We start from the raw sequence: 17,026 nt of genomic DNA, 5'->3' as shown, positions 1-17,026 counted from the left end.
TCACCCCCACCCCGCCTCCTCACATTCACCATCCTGGCACTGGAACCAATCCAACATGTAACAACAAAAATGACTCTGGGCAGCACTGATGACCCACCAGACAGCAGACATACAGACAGACACAAGAACAGGGCCCCTGTGTGCTAGCCCCTCCAGGAGCCCCGCCAGTCTCAGCTGCAGCTTCTGTGACTTCTACTGTTCAAGCTTCACAGCGTCCCTGACCCCCTGCAACAAGAAGAAGGGACTGCACTCATTAGGGAACACTAATGGTTTTAGAAAGCAAAACAACAACAAAAGCAACAGATGGCTATCAGTAACAACAGGATGCAATCATTGTATGTTGAGATGTGGGTTGTCTACTGTATATGATTTCTCTGTCAAGTTCTCGTTCTGTAAAGCAAACACTCCCTCTCCTTACCATCAGCTCCCACACTGAAGGAGGATATCATCTTAATTTTTACTTGACACAAACTTAATTGCTCTCTTTGACTGTAATGGAATGGAGAAAAGATCCCGTTTGGTCTTTATGGAGAAAGAGAATACTTCTATTAGAATGATCTGAGCGCAATGTAAATACTATTTTATTTTTGTAAACCATATGAATCCTTTGGTGTGATTATGAACTCTTAGGCATTAGCTCATCTTTTTGTATGTGACTTGTGATTTCTTATCGATGATAATAAAGAGGTAATAAAGAGATGTCACCTTAAACTGTGCATATAAATGGGTTTTACTTCTACATCAATATACACCATGACAATATGTAATTAAAATATTAAAATATCTAATTATCCCATTATGCCAACAGTCTAACTTCTTGCGATAATATAAAATAGTGACAACTCACATTTGAACCACATCAAAACAAAATATTCCTCCAAATTGTTATAAATCTGTTATTCTGAAAGAATATTGTACATTTAGAACCTACCAGAGAGAAAACCAGACAGACTTCAGTAATGGATTTTAGTTTTTTTACTGTTGTATTCAGTTACATGTGATTAGACAGGTAGCTAAAACACTACCTTATTAAAAATCAATCATTACTTCTTAAGAAGCAATAAACAAATAAAAGGATAACATTTGAGTGCTCAACATAGTGTAACAAAAATATGGCAGTAGTTGGTACATTTATCAACAAGGCACCATAGGTATTAATGTTTTGAGTTTTGTCCCTGGTTCTTTTGAGAGGTTGCATGAATAATAACAAAACCTTTGTAAATGTAAACATTATTCATGTGGAAAACAGCACTCTATTCACCTGCAAAAGGAAAAGTATTTTGTTTCGCATGTAAATTATTTGCAGACGGTGCTCATAAATCAGGACTCAAAACAGGCTACAATGACTGGAAAAACGCAGCAGTGTGTCTGGCTGAGCATGAAGGTTCCGAAAGCCTGCGCTGTGCTGTTGCTGGCTGTATTGACTCAGAACTAAAAAAGCAGTTTGACAACGAGTGTGCTTATTGGACAGATGTGTTAAAGCGAGTGGTTGTACTGGTGAAGTTTCTTGCAGAGCGAGGATTACCATTGAGGGGACACTGTGAAACCTTTGGCCAGCCTTATAATGGGAATTTTATGGGTGCGTTGGAAGTGATCAGTGAGTTTGATCCATTCTTGAAAGCGCACATAGACAAATATGGAAATGCTGGCAAGGGAACCACATCTTACCTCTCATCAACAACATGCTTAGAATGTATTGAATTGATGGGAGAGCATGTCCTAGCTGAGATAGCAAAGTAAAAATAGCAAAGTACTTTTCAATCAGCGTCGACTCTACACCAGATGTTGCACACACAGACCAGCTCACATTCATCATACGATATGTGTCACCAGATGGATGCGTGGAGGAGCGTTTTCTCAAGTTTTTGCCAATTCAGAGTCATTCAGGGGAGTCACTTTATCAGTCTGTTCTTGGCGTTTTGGAAGAAATGGGCATTGACATCAATAACTGCCGAGGCCAATGTTATGACAATGCAGCCAACATGTCCGGCATTTACAGTGGTTTGCAAGCACGCATTAAGGAGATAAATAATTTGGCCGAGTGGGTACCCTGCGCAGCGCATACACTCAATTTAGTGGGAGTTGCCAGTGTAAATTGTTGCCCTGTGACAATGGAATTTTTAAATTTTGTACAGACACTTTATAATTGTTGTTCCAAATCCACGGCGCGTTGGCAGATAATAACTGCGGGGCTAAATGTTATTGACAACAAGAGGCTGGAGACATTGAAAAGTTTGTCAGATACTAGATGGTCAGCACATGCGCAAGCAACAAAAGCACTACACCAGAACTATGCCAACATCCAAGAGTCACTGAATGATAACAACCTTTTCAGTGCATTTTTTATTGTTTGCATTATGTTATTAAAGCACAATGTGTTTTATGGTAAAGCATTATGAGTGGTGTGTGTGTGCAGGGTGCTCGTGAGTTGTGTATTTTGGGGAGGGGGAGGCTCGTGTATGGGGGGGGCCTCACACAAAGGAGTAGCCTAGTGCCACTGACCACCTTAATCCGCCACTGCACATACACATACACATACACATACACATACACATACACATACACATACATACAGATATGGAGAGATAAAAGGATGGAGGTAAGGACTGCTCATTATAGTAGTCTTCCTCTGCACTCTGTCGACCCACAGCAGCACAGGAGCTCCTTGCCTTCCACACTGCCCACTTCATAGCTGTAGTCCCATGTCAACTCTGTGCCTGCCATGATACGCCTGGGCGTGGCGCGCACACACACACACAAACACACAAACACACATTAATGCCAATAGTGTACAACACAACTGCAAAAATCACAGTAAAGCTAAGATGCTAACAAGTGTCCTATACTCGTCTCATTGTTTTGCACACAATAATGCTAATGTGTTCAGGTCAAGCTAGGTCAAGATCCTTCACGAGACTCACTTGCTGGCGAAGAAGGCCACCCAGGGGAAACGCAGGTCGTGTGTGTCCACAAACACATTCTGAACAAACAGGTTAGGACTGCAGCTATGCTGTTTAGGGCGGAGAGGGAGGACAATATATGGTAAGGAAAGACCTTAGTTCCCTTTTACGAGTTAAACATCCAATTCAGTGTACACACACAGTAAAGAAAATACAAAGTTCAACACACACACACACACTCACATTGAGGTAGCGTCCCAGGTTGCCTTCCAGTTTAGCGTCAATGATGTAGCATGATTCCTCGCCGTCAAAGAACTGCCGTGTGTTTTTGGGTCCGCTGTCTCCATCTGTCTTCACCGGGAGGGGGCCACTGTGCACACAGACACACAAAACCATTCAACTAATCTGATGAGACAATGGTCAGTGATGTCTTGTGGGTACCGTCTTTCATTTCACCTTTACCTTTTTTATTTTGGGGGGCATTTAGCAGACACCTTATTCCAAAGCGACTTACAATCAATACATTTGAATACTAAGCAAATGAATCATCAATCCACCATTCGTAGCAGGAAGAGTAATCCAGCTCAGGCCCGGGGCCATTGATAGAAGGAAAAACCTTCTCCTATCACCTTCTTCTAAATAGGGTTGGGTACCGAAAATCGGTACCGGTAGGTACCGGTTACTTTACATTCGGTATCTACCGTACCGAATTGCAAAGGAGATTTCGGTACCTCATTTCGGTACTTTTCTATCTCGCCCCCTGGTGTCCGGTGTCATGCAACAGTCAACTGGTGACTCGTGACGTGACATCGCCTGTTACATTTCCACTCAGTGCGTGTCGTGGTAGTGAGCTGAGCAGTTGTGTTACGAGTTAAGAAGAGTGAGTGAAAGCATATATACTAAATTATTATACTATCTGAATTGTATTATTATTATTATTATTATTATTATTATCATCATCATATTATCGAATTTCGCTAGCTAGCCTAGCTACGAGGTCACCGAGAATGCCGAAGGCCCTAAGGAAGCGTTCTAAAGTGTGGCTGCATTTCACCCGACTCGACGAAAACAACGCGAAGTTGTCAAAATGCTTAAAATCATTCGCGTGTAAAGCAGGGAACACATCTAACTTGATGAAACACCTGGCAACGCACGGGATACATTTAAGGGTACTATTAACCGGGTGCACCGTGTTTGACAGCTTTCACTTTCGCTTTCACCTTGGCAAAGAAGGGAACTTTGACCAAAGACAAGGTGGAGGAAATTCACAGGGCTGTTACCAGGTTTGTGGTCAAGGGACTGCATTCCTTTTCCACTGTGGAATCTCCCTGTTTCAGGTAAAGTGACGTGAAAACAATATTTGTTTACTTTATGTTTATAAATCTGTGCCATTAGACAATTATGTCAAAACAAAACAAAAGTCAAAATGACAACAAAAAAGTCAAGAGGTGTCGTATTTTGCCAGAGAAGGCAAATATGCTGATCTTTTTGCAAAAGAATTGCTGAGGTGGGAGTTTTATTTTAATTTATTTTTATTTGAGTGTATATTTCACTGTAATATTATATATAGTATGTATATTGTGCCTCAGTCAGCAGGAGTTTTATTTTAATTTATTTTAATTTGAGTGTATATTTAACTAATATATATTGTGCCTCAGCAATAAAAAAGTGAAAAGCTGTTTAATGTTGTCGACCGTGTTATTATGATATATATATGTATATGTCATTTTTAAAAATCAAAAGTACCGAATTAAGTACCGTTTCGGTACCGGTACCGTTTTTAAAGTATCGGTTAGGTACCGGTACCGGATAAAACCCAAACGATACCCAACCCTACTTCTAAACCATATTTTTTTTCACTGGAGAAACAGAGAAACAGTACAATGCGCCCCGGGCCGATGTACAAGTTGGATGGGGGGCGCATTATAAATAAAATTAACATTAACATTAACATTACAAGGGGGGCAATATAAGTTTTTAGGGAAGAAGGGAAAGCGGGTGTCTTTAGGAGACGCAGTGCTGAGGGGCAGAAGATGTCTTTCACGTACCTTTTGATGTCCCCAGGCTCCTAGAACAGAAGACAGGTACTCATCAATATCCAATGACAACACCAGGACACACATCATTCATTTAAGGGACCAGCAGTTGAGGAGGTAGATAGCATTAGCATTAGCATCTGATTAGAGGTAGATAGCATTAGCATTGCATCTGATTAGAGGTAGATAGCATTAGCATTGCATCTGATTAGACGGTACCTTTCATGAGACCCATAGCTTCCACATAATGCACATAAGCTCATCTCTCTATAGATAAGGTAATTCATCCAACAGATGGTGGAGAATATTCCCTCCTTCCTGCTCACCTTCTTCTCGATCTTCAGCCCTTCCATTTTGATGGTGGTGGAGGATTGGGTGGTGAGCCAGGACACCACTTTACTCTTCCCGCTCTCCTCCGGCATGTGCGGTGGTTTCCTGTCCTCCGGCCCCCCTGCTGCTGTTATCCCATCCTTACTGTCCTGGCTCCCTGAACGGGCGGAGGGGGGAGGAATGAGAGGTGAGGGGGGGGGGGAGCAAAAGCTCTACATCAGACACAGTACTGAGGTTTGTATTATATAGCTACACAATCACACACAGACACAGACACAGACACACACACACACACACACACACACACCTTCCTTGACCCCCTTGGCTTGGCTGCGTGTGGTGTAGCTCCTCCACACGGAGTTTGGAGTGAAGCGGAGCTCCTTCACAAACGTGTCGTCCGAACTGTCACTCTCGTCATTGGACTCCTCCTCCTTCTCGTCCTCTTCGTTGCTATCGTCACCAGAGGAGTCGCTCTTTTGGGCTCCTGGGAGTAGCAAGGACATGAAGGGAGGGAAGGAAGGAAGGAAGGAATGATGGAAAGCAAGCACGGTAGGAGAGAGATGGAACGGAAGGTAATGGTTAGGTCCGATCAGAAGACATCCCCGTAGCAACCCCCCCTCCTGATCTGTGAATGACCCTGTGACCCCCCCCCCGCCCGCCCCTCACCTTTGCCCTTGGTCTTGCCGGTGTTGTTTTGCGTCTGGGTCTTCGGAGCGCCCTTGCCCATGGCGCGGGCGGAGACGGGCACCTTCAACCGGCTCATGTCCACGCCGCTCCCGTCGCTGTCAGAGCAGTGGGCATCGCTCTCGTAGCCCTCTTTGAACGCCTCCACGCTCTCGATATGGTCCAGGTTGGCAAAGTACTTGTCCCCCATCTCCAAGCCCTCCTTGTCGGCAAAGTCGTCCGTAAAAATTTTCCCTGGAGGGAGGAGAGACAGAGAGATGAGAAAAAAATAGAAATATGGAAATGATAAATTTTGCAACCCTAGGTAGGATGCATTCCTTTGCTTCACCTCCCTCCCTCCCTCCTTCCCTCTCTCCCTCCCTCCCTCCCTCCCTCCCACCCTCCCTCCCTCCCTCCCTCCCTCCCTCACCAGTGTAGATGCAGAGGAAGGAGCCCTTGGCCACGTCGTCGAGGCAGCGGATCCCCCAGCCTTTGTTCCGCGTGTTGAAGAGCTGCAGACGCACCTGCAGGCCGTGCTGCACCAGCCTGTTGGTGCACATCTGACTACAGCACTTACACCTCTTATTACACTCATAGATCCTGAGGGGAGGAGAGAAGAAGAGAGGGGGAGGAGAGAAGAAGAGAGGGGGAAATTCATTAATTCATTGTTTGACTTCGCAAAACGACACTGTCCGCTCTGTCATGTGGTCATAAGATAAGAGAGTGCGCTAGTGTTTGTGGGGGGGGCAAGCCAGACTGTGGGTTGGGAGGTGTGTGATTTTGTGTGTGTGTGTGTGTGTGTGTGTGTCTCACCCGGTCAGCAGGCACTCGTCCAGTCTCTTGCTGGTGTATCCGGCGTTGGGGTTGATCTGTCCTCCTTGGGTGCAGGCTGTGGCCTGGAGGGTCAGCTGGTGACACGAACACTTGGACCTGGAGGAGAGACCAAAACATCATGGGTGACCTCAGCCAAACATAGGGAGGATTAGTGCTGATATACAAGGGTTACGGGGAGGTCAAAGGTCAAAAAGGTCAGACTGATGACTTCCGGTGGGCGGGCAATGGAGTAGAACGTGTTTCGCTTGAGCTCCCGTCGGACTTTTGTTTTATTTAATTTAATAAGCTTTCTACATTACAAAATACTGGGAAACCTGTCTCTAACATATTCCTAAAATCAAAAGTCTGTGTATTTAGGGGTCAATGGCTGCAAATCTGCGCAAATATAAGTACACTCCGTCCACTACTAGGCCAAAAGCCACCGCGACGCCGAGTCCCACAGCTACCCCGGCTCAGACGGTTCCGCCCCGGACAGACAGCCCAGTGATGGACGCTGCAGCGCTGAAAACAGAGATCCTCCTCTCGCTGAAATCCGACATTGCCGAGGTGATAAAGACAGAGATTAAAAATGCACTAGCCGAAGATTTCAACTATATTAAAAGTGAACTTCAAGCAGTAAAATCGGAAATCATTAACAATACTGCGGCGGTTAAGTCTGAGATTGACCAAATAAAGGCTACAATCACGGAGGTGGAGGGCGGCCTGTCAACGTGGTCGGACGAGGTGGTGGACCTGCGGACTACGGTGACGGGCTTGAAAGCAGAGGTAACCGGGCTCAGAGAGAGATGCGACGACATGGAGGGAAGAATGAGGAGATGCAACATCAGAATACTAGGGGTGGCCGAGACGAATGGATCATGCTCTACTGCATCGGTCTCGAAACTACTGAAGGAAGTGCTACAACTGGATAGAGATGTGCTTGTGGATCGTTCACACAGAACCCTGGCTCCGAGGAGACCGGAGGGGAAACCACGCGCCATCATTGCTAAACTCCATTACTACCAGGACTGCGTCGAGGTGCTGAGCTGTGCGCGCACTCGAGCTCCTCTCCGGGTCAACGGGCAGACCATCGCCATCTTTCCGGATTATGCTGCCAACGTCGCCAGGGCCAGGGCTGCGTTCACGGAGGTCAGGAAGCTGCTGCGCAACCGTCAGGGCATTCGGTATGGTATACTGTTTCCAGCCCGACTCCGCATCACACACAACGGAGAAGAAAAGGAATTCACAGATGCAGACAAAGCGATGGACTACGTTAAGAAGAACGTCATGCCGGCAACAGGTTCAGGGTAGGTCTCCCCCAGCCACAGACCAGTGGGTCTCAGTGGCATTACAAGACCAACTTTGACGGGACGATATCTGCTTAAATATATTACCATCGTCAATGCCACCCCTTTGTTGTTATTGTAGTTCTTCACAGCAGTTTATATGCAAGTGTTGAAGGAGACTGGACATATGTTAGTTCAATTTAAAACTTACCCCAAGGGGGAAATAATCTATCTGTTTATTCATAAGGGGCAGGGAAGTTAAAATTACCTGACCAGGAGACTGTTTTTATTTGTTTCTTAATTTCCACTGCGTTAATGCTTCTCTCCGATCCTTTTATTTATTTCTGCCTCTAGACATCATTATTATTACTCTTATTTCTTTATATACACATATACAATGTAAAATATATTCGACAATGTCGAAATTAAGGTTAATTTGTTTTACCTCAAGGTTCGACGGGAGCCTGAAATGTTAACAAACTACTCCTAGCTATTCTGTTTGGTACTATAACCAAGCAAAGGCGAACCCTCTTAAAGGTCGTTCGCACAGCTGCCTGTTCAGACTCGCAGCCTGGGACCATGTCCCAAAAGTCTGTCCAGACACTCATGTCGGTTGAGTGTCCGGATTTTTCATTTTTATTTCTATGTTCAGATCCCACTGTTCCACAGGGATCATACCGGAAGAATAAGAGCAACGTGTATGTTTATGTATTTTGTTTTCTCTTGCATTATTTTGTTTTTTTCCCTTATATGTACTCCCCAACTCCCCCACACCTCCTACCCATACCCACCCCTCATATATCCACACACCCACACTCACACAATCACACACATAGACACTGTACTACATGCAGTTCACAATCTTCTCCTATTCATGTGCCTATCCTTGCCATCACCATGCCTACAGGTAAAATTAAGATCCTCCCTAATTCTTACTCTGAACCATGGGATCACTTAAGGTCATAAGCTATAACGTTAAAGGCCTTCACAATCCTATAAAACGAAAGAAAATCCTTAATCAGCTAAAAAGAGCCAACTGTCAGATAGCATTCCTACAGGAGACCCACCTGTCGGATATGGAACATGAGAAACTAAAGAAATCCTGGGCAGACAGCGTGTTCTACTCATCACATCAGTCAGGTAGAAAGAGAGGAGTGGCTATATTGATACATAGGCAGGTTAACTTTACACCAACAACGGTCCACAAGGACATTGAGGGAAGATTCATTTTAGTGAATGGATCTATAGATGGGATACATGTATCCCTCATGAACATATATGCTCCAAATGAGGATGAGCCTGGCTTCATTAGCACAGTCATTAACACAGCAATACAACACAGCTCCGGTATCCTACTGTTGGGAGGAGACTTCAACTGTGTTATGTCCCAGCTAATGGATAGACAACCTACCTCCAAAACTCCCACTTCTAGAATGAGTAGAATGCTTAAACACTTGTCGATAGAATCAGGCCTAGTGGACGTTTGGAGAAGCAGATTCCCTAAAGGAAGAGATTTTACTTTCTACTCGCACAGACATTCATCTTATTCGAGAATTGATTATTTCTTTACACCCAAAGCAGAACTACACAGGATAGAAGACATAAAGATCTTACCAATTACTCTATCTGATCATGCACCTCTTGCATTATCATGGAACATAGGTCACAGGCCAAAAACCAAACAATGGAGATTAAATACATCACTTCTAAATGATGAGGAATTTATCACATTTGTAACAACTGAACTAAAGTATTACCTAGAAACTAACGACTCACCTGAAATATCACCTCTCATCCTATGGGACTGTGCTAAGGCATACATTAGAGGTCGCATTATCTCATACGCGAGCGCGAAAAAAAAGAATAGAGAAGCAAAACAAGGAGAATTAGAGGATAAAATAAGGCTGCTTGAACAACAGCATAAAAGAACACCAACCTCCAATCTACTCAATGCTCTCAAACAAGCACGCAGGGATCTAAATAGCCTAATCACTGAAAAGATTGAGGGCAATTTAAGGTTTACCAACCAAAAATATTATGAAAATGGAAACAGAGCAAGTAGATTATTAGCACTAAGACTAAAAAAACAACAATCATCGAATATAGTACAGAAATTAAAAACTCATAACTCGACTCTCACAAAACCTGATGAAATCTCAAGGTCTTTTGCAGAATTTTATAAATCTCTTTACAAAAATACGGACACCTGCACAGATGATAATGAATTGACAGCATTTCTGAAAGACATCAAACTAAAAGAGCTATCTGAACCTATGGCAAAAGAACTAGATGAACCAATTGAAGAATGGGAAATACAAGAAGTGATCTCTACACTAAAAAACAATAAAAGTCCTGGACCGGATGGGTTTAGTAATGAATTCTATAAAACATTTAAAGAGACAGTATGTCCCTTATTGCTGAAAGCATACCACCATACATTGCAATCTGGAACCACGGCCCCCTCATGGAGGGACGCAACAATAGTTGTAATACATAAAGAGGGCAAGGACCCCACCCAATGCCAATCATACAGACCCATCTCACTTTTATGCACCGACCTACGTATATTAACAGCCATCCTAGCAAGACGCGTCAATAAAATTATCACACAAGTTATCCACCCCGATCAGACCGGGTTTATAAAGGGAAGATACTACGGGGACAACATAAGAAGATTACTAAATATTATGACTCACCCTAAAGTTAAGGAGGAAGAAGCAATGATATTATCCCTCGATGCCCAGAAGGCATTCGATCGAGTATCTTGGCAATACCTATTTCAAACTCTAAAACGACTCAAATTTGGCCCCAATTTTATAAAATGGATTCAAACACTATATTCAAATCCACAAGCTGCTGTAAAAGTGAATGGATTTCTGTCGGACCGATTTACTCTAGAACGGGGTTGCAGGCAGGGGTGCTCTTTGTCGCCCCTGCTGTTTGATATCAGTATTGAACCACTGGCACAGCTCATTAGAGACGACGACAACATAAAGGGACTGACAATAAATGAGGAACAACATAAATTATCATTGTATGCAGATGACGTGCTTCTTTATCTAACTGAACCTGCAACAACAATCCCACGCCTAAAAGATCTTATTTCCAACTATGGATACTTCTCGGGTTATAAAGTAAATGTTGATAAAACAATGGCTATGGACATAGGAGGTAGAATTCCACAAACTATCAAAATCCAGAGTGAGTTTAAATGGCCCAAGGATGGTATTAAATATCTTGGCATTCAAATCCCCTCACTGTTAGAAAACCTAAGTGATGCAAATTACAAAAGCATAATCCAAAATATCAGTAAAGATCTAGACCGCTGGTCAACACTTCCCCTGTCTCTATTGGGCCGTATTGAGAGTGTACGCATGAATGTGCTGCCTAGGCTTCTATACCTGTTCCAGATGCTACCCATCGATATCCCCAAATCCACATTTGATAAGTGGGATAGACTCATCTCCAAATTCATATGGCAAGGAAGGCGCCCAAGAATCAGACTTAAAACACTACAACTATCTAAACCATATGGTGGGCTGAAACTCCCAAACCTAAGATACTACTTCTGGGCGGCCCAGCTAAAGCCTCTAACAGCATGGATCCAAGACTCTTCATATACACGATGGCTCAACATTGAAAAAAGTCTATGTTCGATGCCCTTACAGACCTTGCCTTTCATAGATGTCCCTCTAAAGGAAACTCAACTAGGTGAATGGACCAGAGTCACACTAAAGATTTGGAGGAAAATAAAACTGTCATTTGGCTTACCTAAAGCAATCTCAGCATTATCCAATATTGGTCTTATGAAAAATTTCGAACCCTCCAATACAGATATAGGGTTTAGAAATTGGTCGGATCATGGACTTACTAACTTGCACCAACTCCATAAAGACGGTAGCCTTAAATCATTTGAACAGTTAAGAGAGGAATTTAGGCTCCCTAACACAGACTTTTTCAGATATCTACAATTAAGAAGCTTCCTAACAAAACATAGAGAATGGAATAAAGTCTTGGAGCCCACTGAAATCGAAGAGTTCTTGATAAAGCTGCAAAAAGGAAACGAGAATAAGAAAATTATAGGTGACCTTTACCAAAGGTTTCTATCCATGGATTTGAATAATACACTACAGAGGAAAGAGAGATGGGAAACTGAAATGAATACTGACATATCACAGGACATATGGGAGGAAATATGCACTGAAGCACACTTAGTGACCAATTCAAATACATGGAGGGAATTCAAATGGAAAGTGGTTATGAGATTCTTTAGAACCCCAGAAATAATGGCTAAAATGGGCCCAACACACTCAAATAAATGTTGGAGAAATTGCAGTACGCAAATTGGCAACCACACCCACATATTCTGGTCATGCCCCAAATTAAGAACATTTTGGGAAGAGGTGTTTGAGGCCCTTGAAGCAGTATTCCACCAAAAATTTACCAAAGATCCAAAGATGGCACTACTGGGAGTTATACCTGAAGGCATTGATGGAAGGGCAAGAATATATCTCTTACAAATATTACTAACGGCAGCAATTAAATGCATTACAATTAAGTGGTTAAAACCAGACCCCCCTACATACAATATGTGGACAGAGAAAGTATGGGAAATCTACCAGATGGAACAAATAACATACACTCTGAGACTCCAGAAACATCTATTTATTAAAAGATGGAGCCCGGTTATGTCCATATTAATACAGTGAACCCCTCCACACATCTCGACTCGTATATTTCTGTATTCTAGACTCACTTCATATCACTACACATAGATATATGCCTGCATTGCATTCACACACACACATACACACACACACACACACACACACACACACACATACACAACCCCCACCTGACCCAACCCCCCCCGACCCTACCCTTTTTCTTTCTTTCTTTTCAAAATCTTTAATTTTATTCCGTCATTGACATCTCAATGTTTTTGTTGATCGCTCTTTTTTGCTTTGTGTGTCATGCTTTGAACCACATCCATGGACCATATGTGTACAGCTATAAGAATGGAAAGAATTGTAGACAAAACATGACATGATTGTACAAGTTGTTGAAACTGAAATAAAAACTAAGTTCCAAAAAAAAAAGGTCAGACTGACTTGTCTCTGCAGCCGTCGGTACAGTCACAGCCGACCAGGAACTCGGAGCTGGTGTTGATGTAGACGCCGTCTTCAGGGATGCGCTCCTTACCTAGGACGAGAGAAACAAACACGGACCAGTCAACTCAGTATTCTTCAGGTAGTTTTACTGTATATACTTTGTGGCAACCCTAAGGTACCCTAACACCATGTTATGGGGACCTCAACCGGTAATGTAAGAGCTCTCAGCACCACTGATAGAGGCCACCCCCCCGCCCAGGGGGGCGGCGTCATAGCAGGGAGATACAATTGGCCGTGGGAAGCGCACCACGGGCTCATTAGCCCTTGGGGGCTAAAGAGTACCCTGGTTTCCGTGTCATTCTCTGGCTTGGGTGTGCGTGTGTGTTCCCCCCCCCCCCCCCCCAGTGGAACTCAGTGGTTGCCACAACCTCCGAAGCCCCAACCTAACGTCTGGTCCTTACTGTATGCCAAGTCTGGCGGAGGCGTGACGTCGATCTCGTTGACGCAGGACAGCGGTATGTCCTCGCGGCCGTCTGTGATGTCACGGATGTAGTAGAAGGGCTTCTGGGGCATGAAGCGGTGGTCGACCAGCACGTAGGGGTCCAGACAGAACATCTCTAGGAAGATGAAGTCGCAGCCCGTCTGGAACAGGTAGCGCTGGATCTCGGCCATGTTGCGCAGGCACAGGCCGCAAGGAGCCTTGTAGAACAGTAGTAAGGACATCTGGGGGGGGGGGGGGGGTGCAGAATTCCAAAATGTAAGGCAGGAAAACACAGTGACAACTCAATCCAGGGAGCCAAGAGAGGTGGGGACTTCCCCCTACTACATCCCTATATGTCCCCCTCCTCCTCCTCCTCCTCCTCCTCCTCCTCCTCCTCCTCCTCCTCCTCCTCCATCCCTCTCCCCCTCCCCCTCTCTCTGACAGGCAGCAGTAATGTACGAGGGTATATACAGGAATCTTGAAGTTAATTTCAATACCTTTCTAAGACTTTTTAAAGACCTTGTCAATATTTTTCCAGACCTCACCTCCACTTGGAGCTGTAACCGTTTACATCAGTGACACCTTTAACTTAACAGTTTTAGTTTGCGATAGACTAGACCACTATCACACAACATAATTTCCGGTTCATCTTTGTTTTTTAATAAAACTAACGATTTCACAAACTTTTACTAAAAGTTTTAAGGACTCAAACTCTCTGGACAGAGTCTAATTCAGAAAAATACCTACAAAATTCAAGACCTCATAAAATCGTGAAGGGTATCCTCATAAAATCGTTTCCCAAAATTGATTTATCAACTTTTAATACTTTTCAAGACACCACAGATACCCTGTGTACTATGGGTCCATCCTACCTTGCGGTTGACTCTCCGCCGCGTGGTCATGCGTCTGAAGTCGTACAGTAGGGGGTGGAGGAGGGGGTTCCTGCCCCGGTGCAGGTCTCGTCGGGGGGGCCGGATGCGGTTCAGGCAGGTGGGCTGACAGGTGTGTTGCATGTAGAAGACCAGGTCGGCCGGGGCGCGGTACGACGGTTCGTGGGGGATGCGGTCGTTGAAGAACTTAAAGGGGGCTGAAGGAAGAGGGGGGGGAAGGAGAAGAGCAGGAGGAGCAGGAGCAGGAGGAGGAGGAGGAGGCAGTTGCAACGGCTGATGTTGTAATAAAGGATGATGGGGATGGTACGCCTCTAGGGGAGTCAGAGTCTGGATGGAGCCTGTCTGGAGGACGTACAATCTGGAGAGAGAGAGAGAGAGAGAGAGAGAGAGAGAGAGAGAGAGAGAGAGAGAGAGAGAGAGAGAGGGAGAGAGAGAGAGAGAGAGAGAGAGGGGCGGAGAGGCGTTGACAGAATTAGACAAAAAGATGTCCATATTTTTTTTCCCCACAATATTTTCATTATCATTTTTATATACCAACATCAAAGAAAAAACACCAAAAGACAAAGAAAGAGAAACATACATGGCGACGGGTCTAGCGACGGGTCTAGGGCTAGGAGTGGGGGTGGGTCCATCACTCGCCAATCGAACAGGGCCTCCGAATGACACGACGAACGGGGAAGTACCGGTACTCTTCTTAGCCATTTGTTGTTTAGAAGCACTGGAAGAGAGAGAGAGAGAGAGAGAGAGAGAGAGAGAGAGAGAGAGAGAGCATCTAAGTCCCTGTGTCTTCAATAATAATAATAATAATAATAATAATATTTTATTTGCCATGCATTCAACTTCAATCCAATTGTGGTATTTTTTGCTCTAGGCACAGGGTCAGCCATAGTCAGCGCCCCCTGGAGCAATTAGGGGTTAAGTGCCTTGCTCAAGGGCACATGCAGTTTCCTCCTGAGGCGGGGATGGAACCAGCGACCTTCCGATTACTAGCCGGCCCCTCTAACCTCGAGGCTACCGCCGCCCCCCCCCCCCAATGTAACATACATAAACAGTAGTGTGTGTGAGTGTCATATAATATATATACTGTATGTGTGTGTGTGTGTGTGTGTGTGTGTCACTCACTCTGTGCGTGCAGACTGAGGGGGCTGGGTACGTGTGGTGGAGGGGGACGGCGCGTCTTTGGTGGGGGTCAGAAGTTTGTTGACTGTCTGAGACAACTTTTGCATGTGATGGGAGGTCCTTTGGAGAGCAGCCGACGCGTCCTTGAACTGTGACAAACAAACAAACAAGAGTGCGCACACACACACACACACACACACACACACACACACACACAATGCTTTAAGTATTCAAGCAGGGGCAGAAACATGAAGCAATGATAAAAGGCGGAGTGTGTGTGTGTGTGTGTGTGTGTGTGTGTGTGTGTTAATTCTCCATTCTCACCACTGTATCCTTAATAGGTGTTGCAGGTTGCATGGGTGGAACCACTGTGGAAAGGATGGGATGTGGGAAACAGAAATCCATTAATCAAAGGGCTGACATGTTCTGTCTGGACAGTCTGACAAAATCATGTCTAACAGAGGTACATAGTGGCAAGATGCCAGAGACGACAAAATACTGTCTCATTGGGGGCTAGCTACCCTGTTTAGACAAGGTTTGTTTTTGTGTTTTAAGTAGTTGTAGGTAAACATCAAAACGTACGACAGTCCACGGCGATGACGTCATCGTCTTCGTCATCGTCTATCTCGATGACCTCGGAGGTCTCTGCCCCTCCGCCTCCGTCGTCATCTGAACTGCTCTCTCTGTAGGTCAGCCCCACCTTGCGGTAAGCCTGTTTTACTAGTGTCTCGCACTCCGCTATGGACCTGGGGGACACAGACAGGAGAAAAACACATACAAGTATACATGTTATGTATATACACGCACACGCACACGCACACGTGCACACACACACACACACACACACACACACAAAAACACTCACTGGTTAGCATTTTTGAAGAGTGTGTCCACAACGGCCTCCTCTTTCTCCTTCTGCTCCACCCACTCCTTTAACTCAGCGAGCTTGGTCTTCCTCTGCTGTACAGCCTCGCTCCTCTCAACCTCATTTTCAACCCATTTCTTTAACTCATCGAGAGAAACACCCAACTCTTCCTCCAGGCTCGGGTCCCAGTCCTCCACCTCCATACTGAGAGAGAGAGAGAGAGAGAGAGAGAGAGAGAGAGAGAGAGAGAGAGAGAGAGAGAGAGAGAGAGGATGGGACAGAGGGGAAGGGAGAGTACAAGGAGGTAAAGGGTAATAATGCGTAAGAATTGACAGCAGGTACTCAAGTCACCTAAATACAGGGTTCGAGTTATGTGGGAGCCAATGGGAGCTGAGCTCCCAAAAGGAAGGTCTGAGCTCCCATGAAAGCAGTAAAATCATACATCTGTGGGGGTCGCTAATAATACATGACCACAACCATTATTTGATCATAAATGTCAATGTAATTGTCAATTTTATTCCCGGGAACCGTG

General features: G+C 44.7%; 1 protein-coding gene across 1 annotated transcript; it reads right to left on the bottom strand.

Annotated features, from left to right (window-relative positions):
* Window positions 1-2,613: 2,613 nt before the first annotated feature.
* On the bottom strand, window positions 2,614-16,697 carry LOC308150496 (histone-lysine N-methyltransferase SETDB1-B-like; the record flags this gene model as incomplete). The annotated part of the gene is made up of 16 exons (XM_080523320.1): window positions 2,614-2,731; window positions 2,922-3,010; window positions 3,144-3,270; window positions 4,949-4,968; window positions 5,263-5,423; window positions 5,574-5,750; window positions 5,984-6,184; window positions 6,360-6,529; window positions 6,743-6,859; window positions 13,140-13,230; window positions 13,601-13,862; window positions 14,493-14,707; window positions 15,664-15,778; window positions 15,954-15,997; window positions 16,212-16,375; window positions 16,495-16,697. The coding sequence occupies 16 exons, from the start codon at window positions 16,695-16,697 to the stop codon at window positions 2,614-2,616; spliced, it is 2,274 nt and encodes a 757-aa protein (XP_080379446.1).
* Window positions 16,698-17,026: the final 329 nt, after the last annotated feature.

The sequence above is a fragment of the Nansenia antarctica genome (assembly GCF_963989245.1).
Source record: "Nansenia antarctica genome assembly, chromosome: 2".
Classification (NCBI taxonomy): Eukaryota; Metazoa; Chordata; class Actinopteri; order Argentiniformes; family Microstomatidae; genus Nansenia; species Nansenia antarctica.
This window is presented reverse-complemented; position numbering and strand designations above follow the sequence as displayed.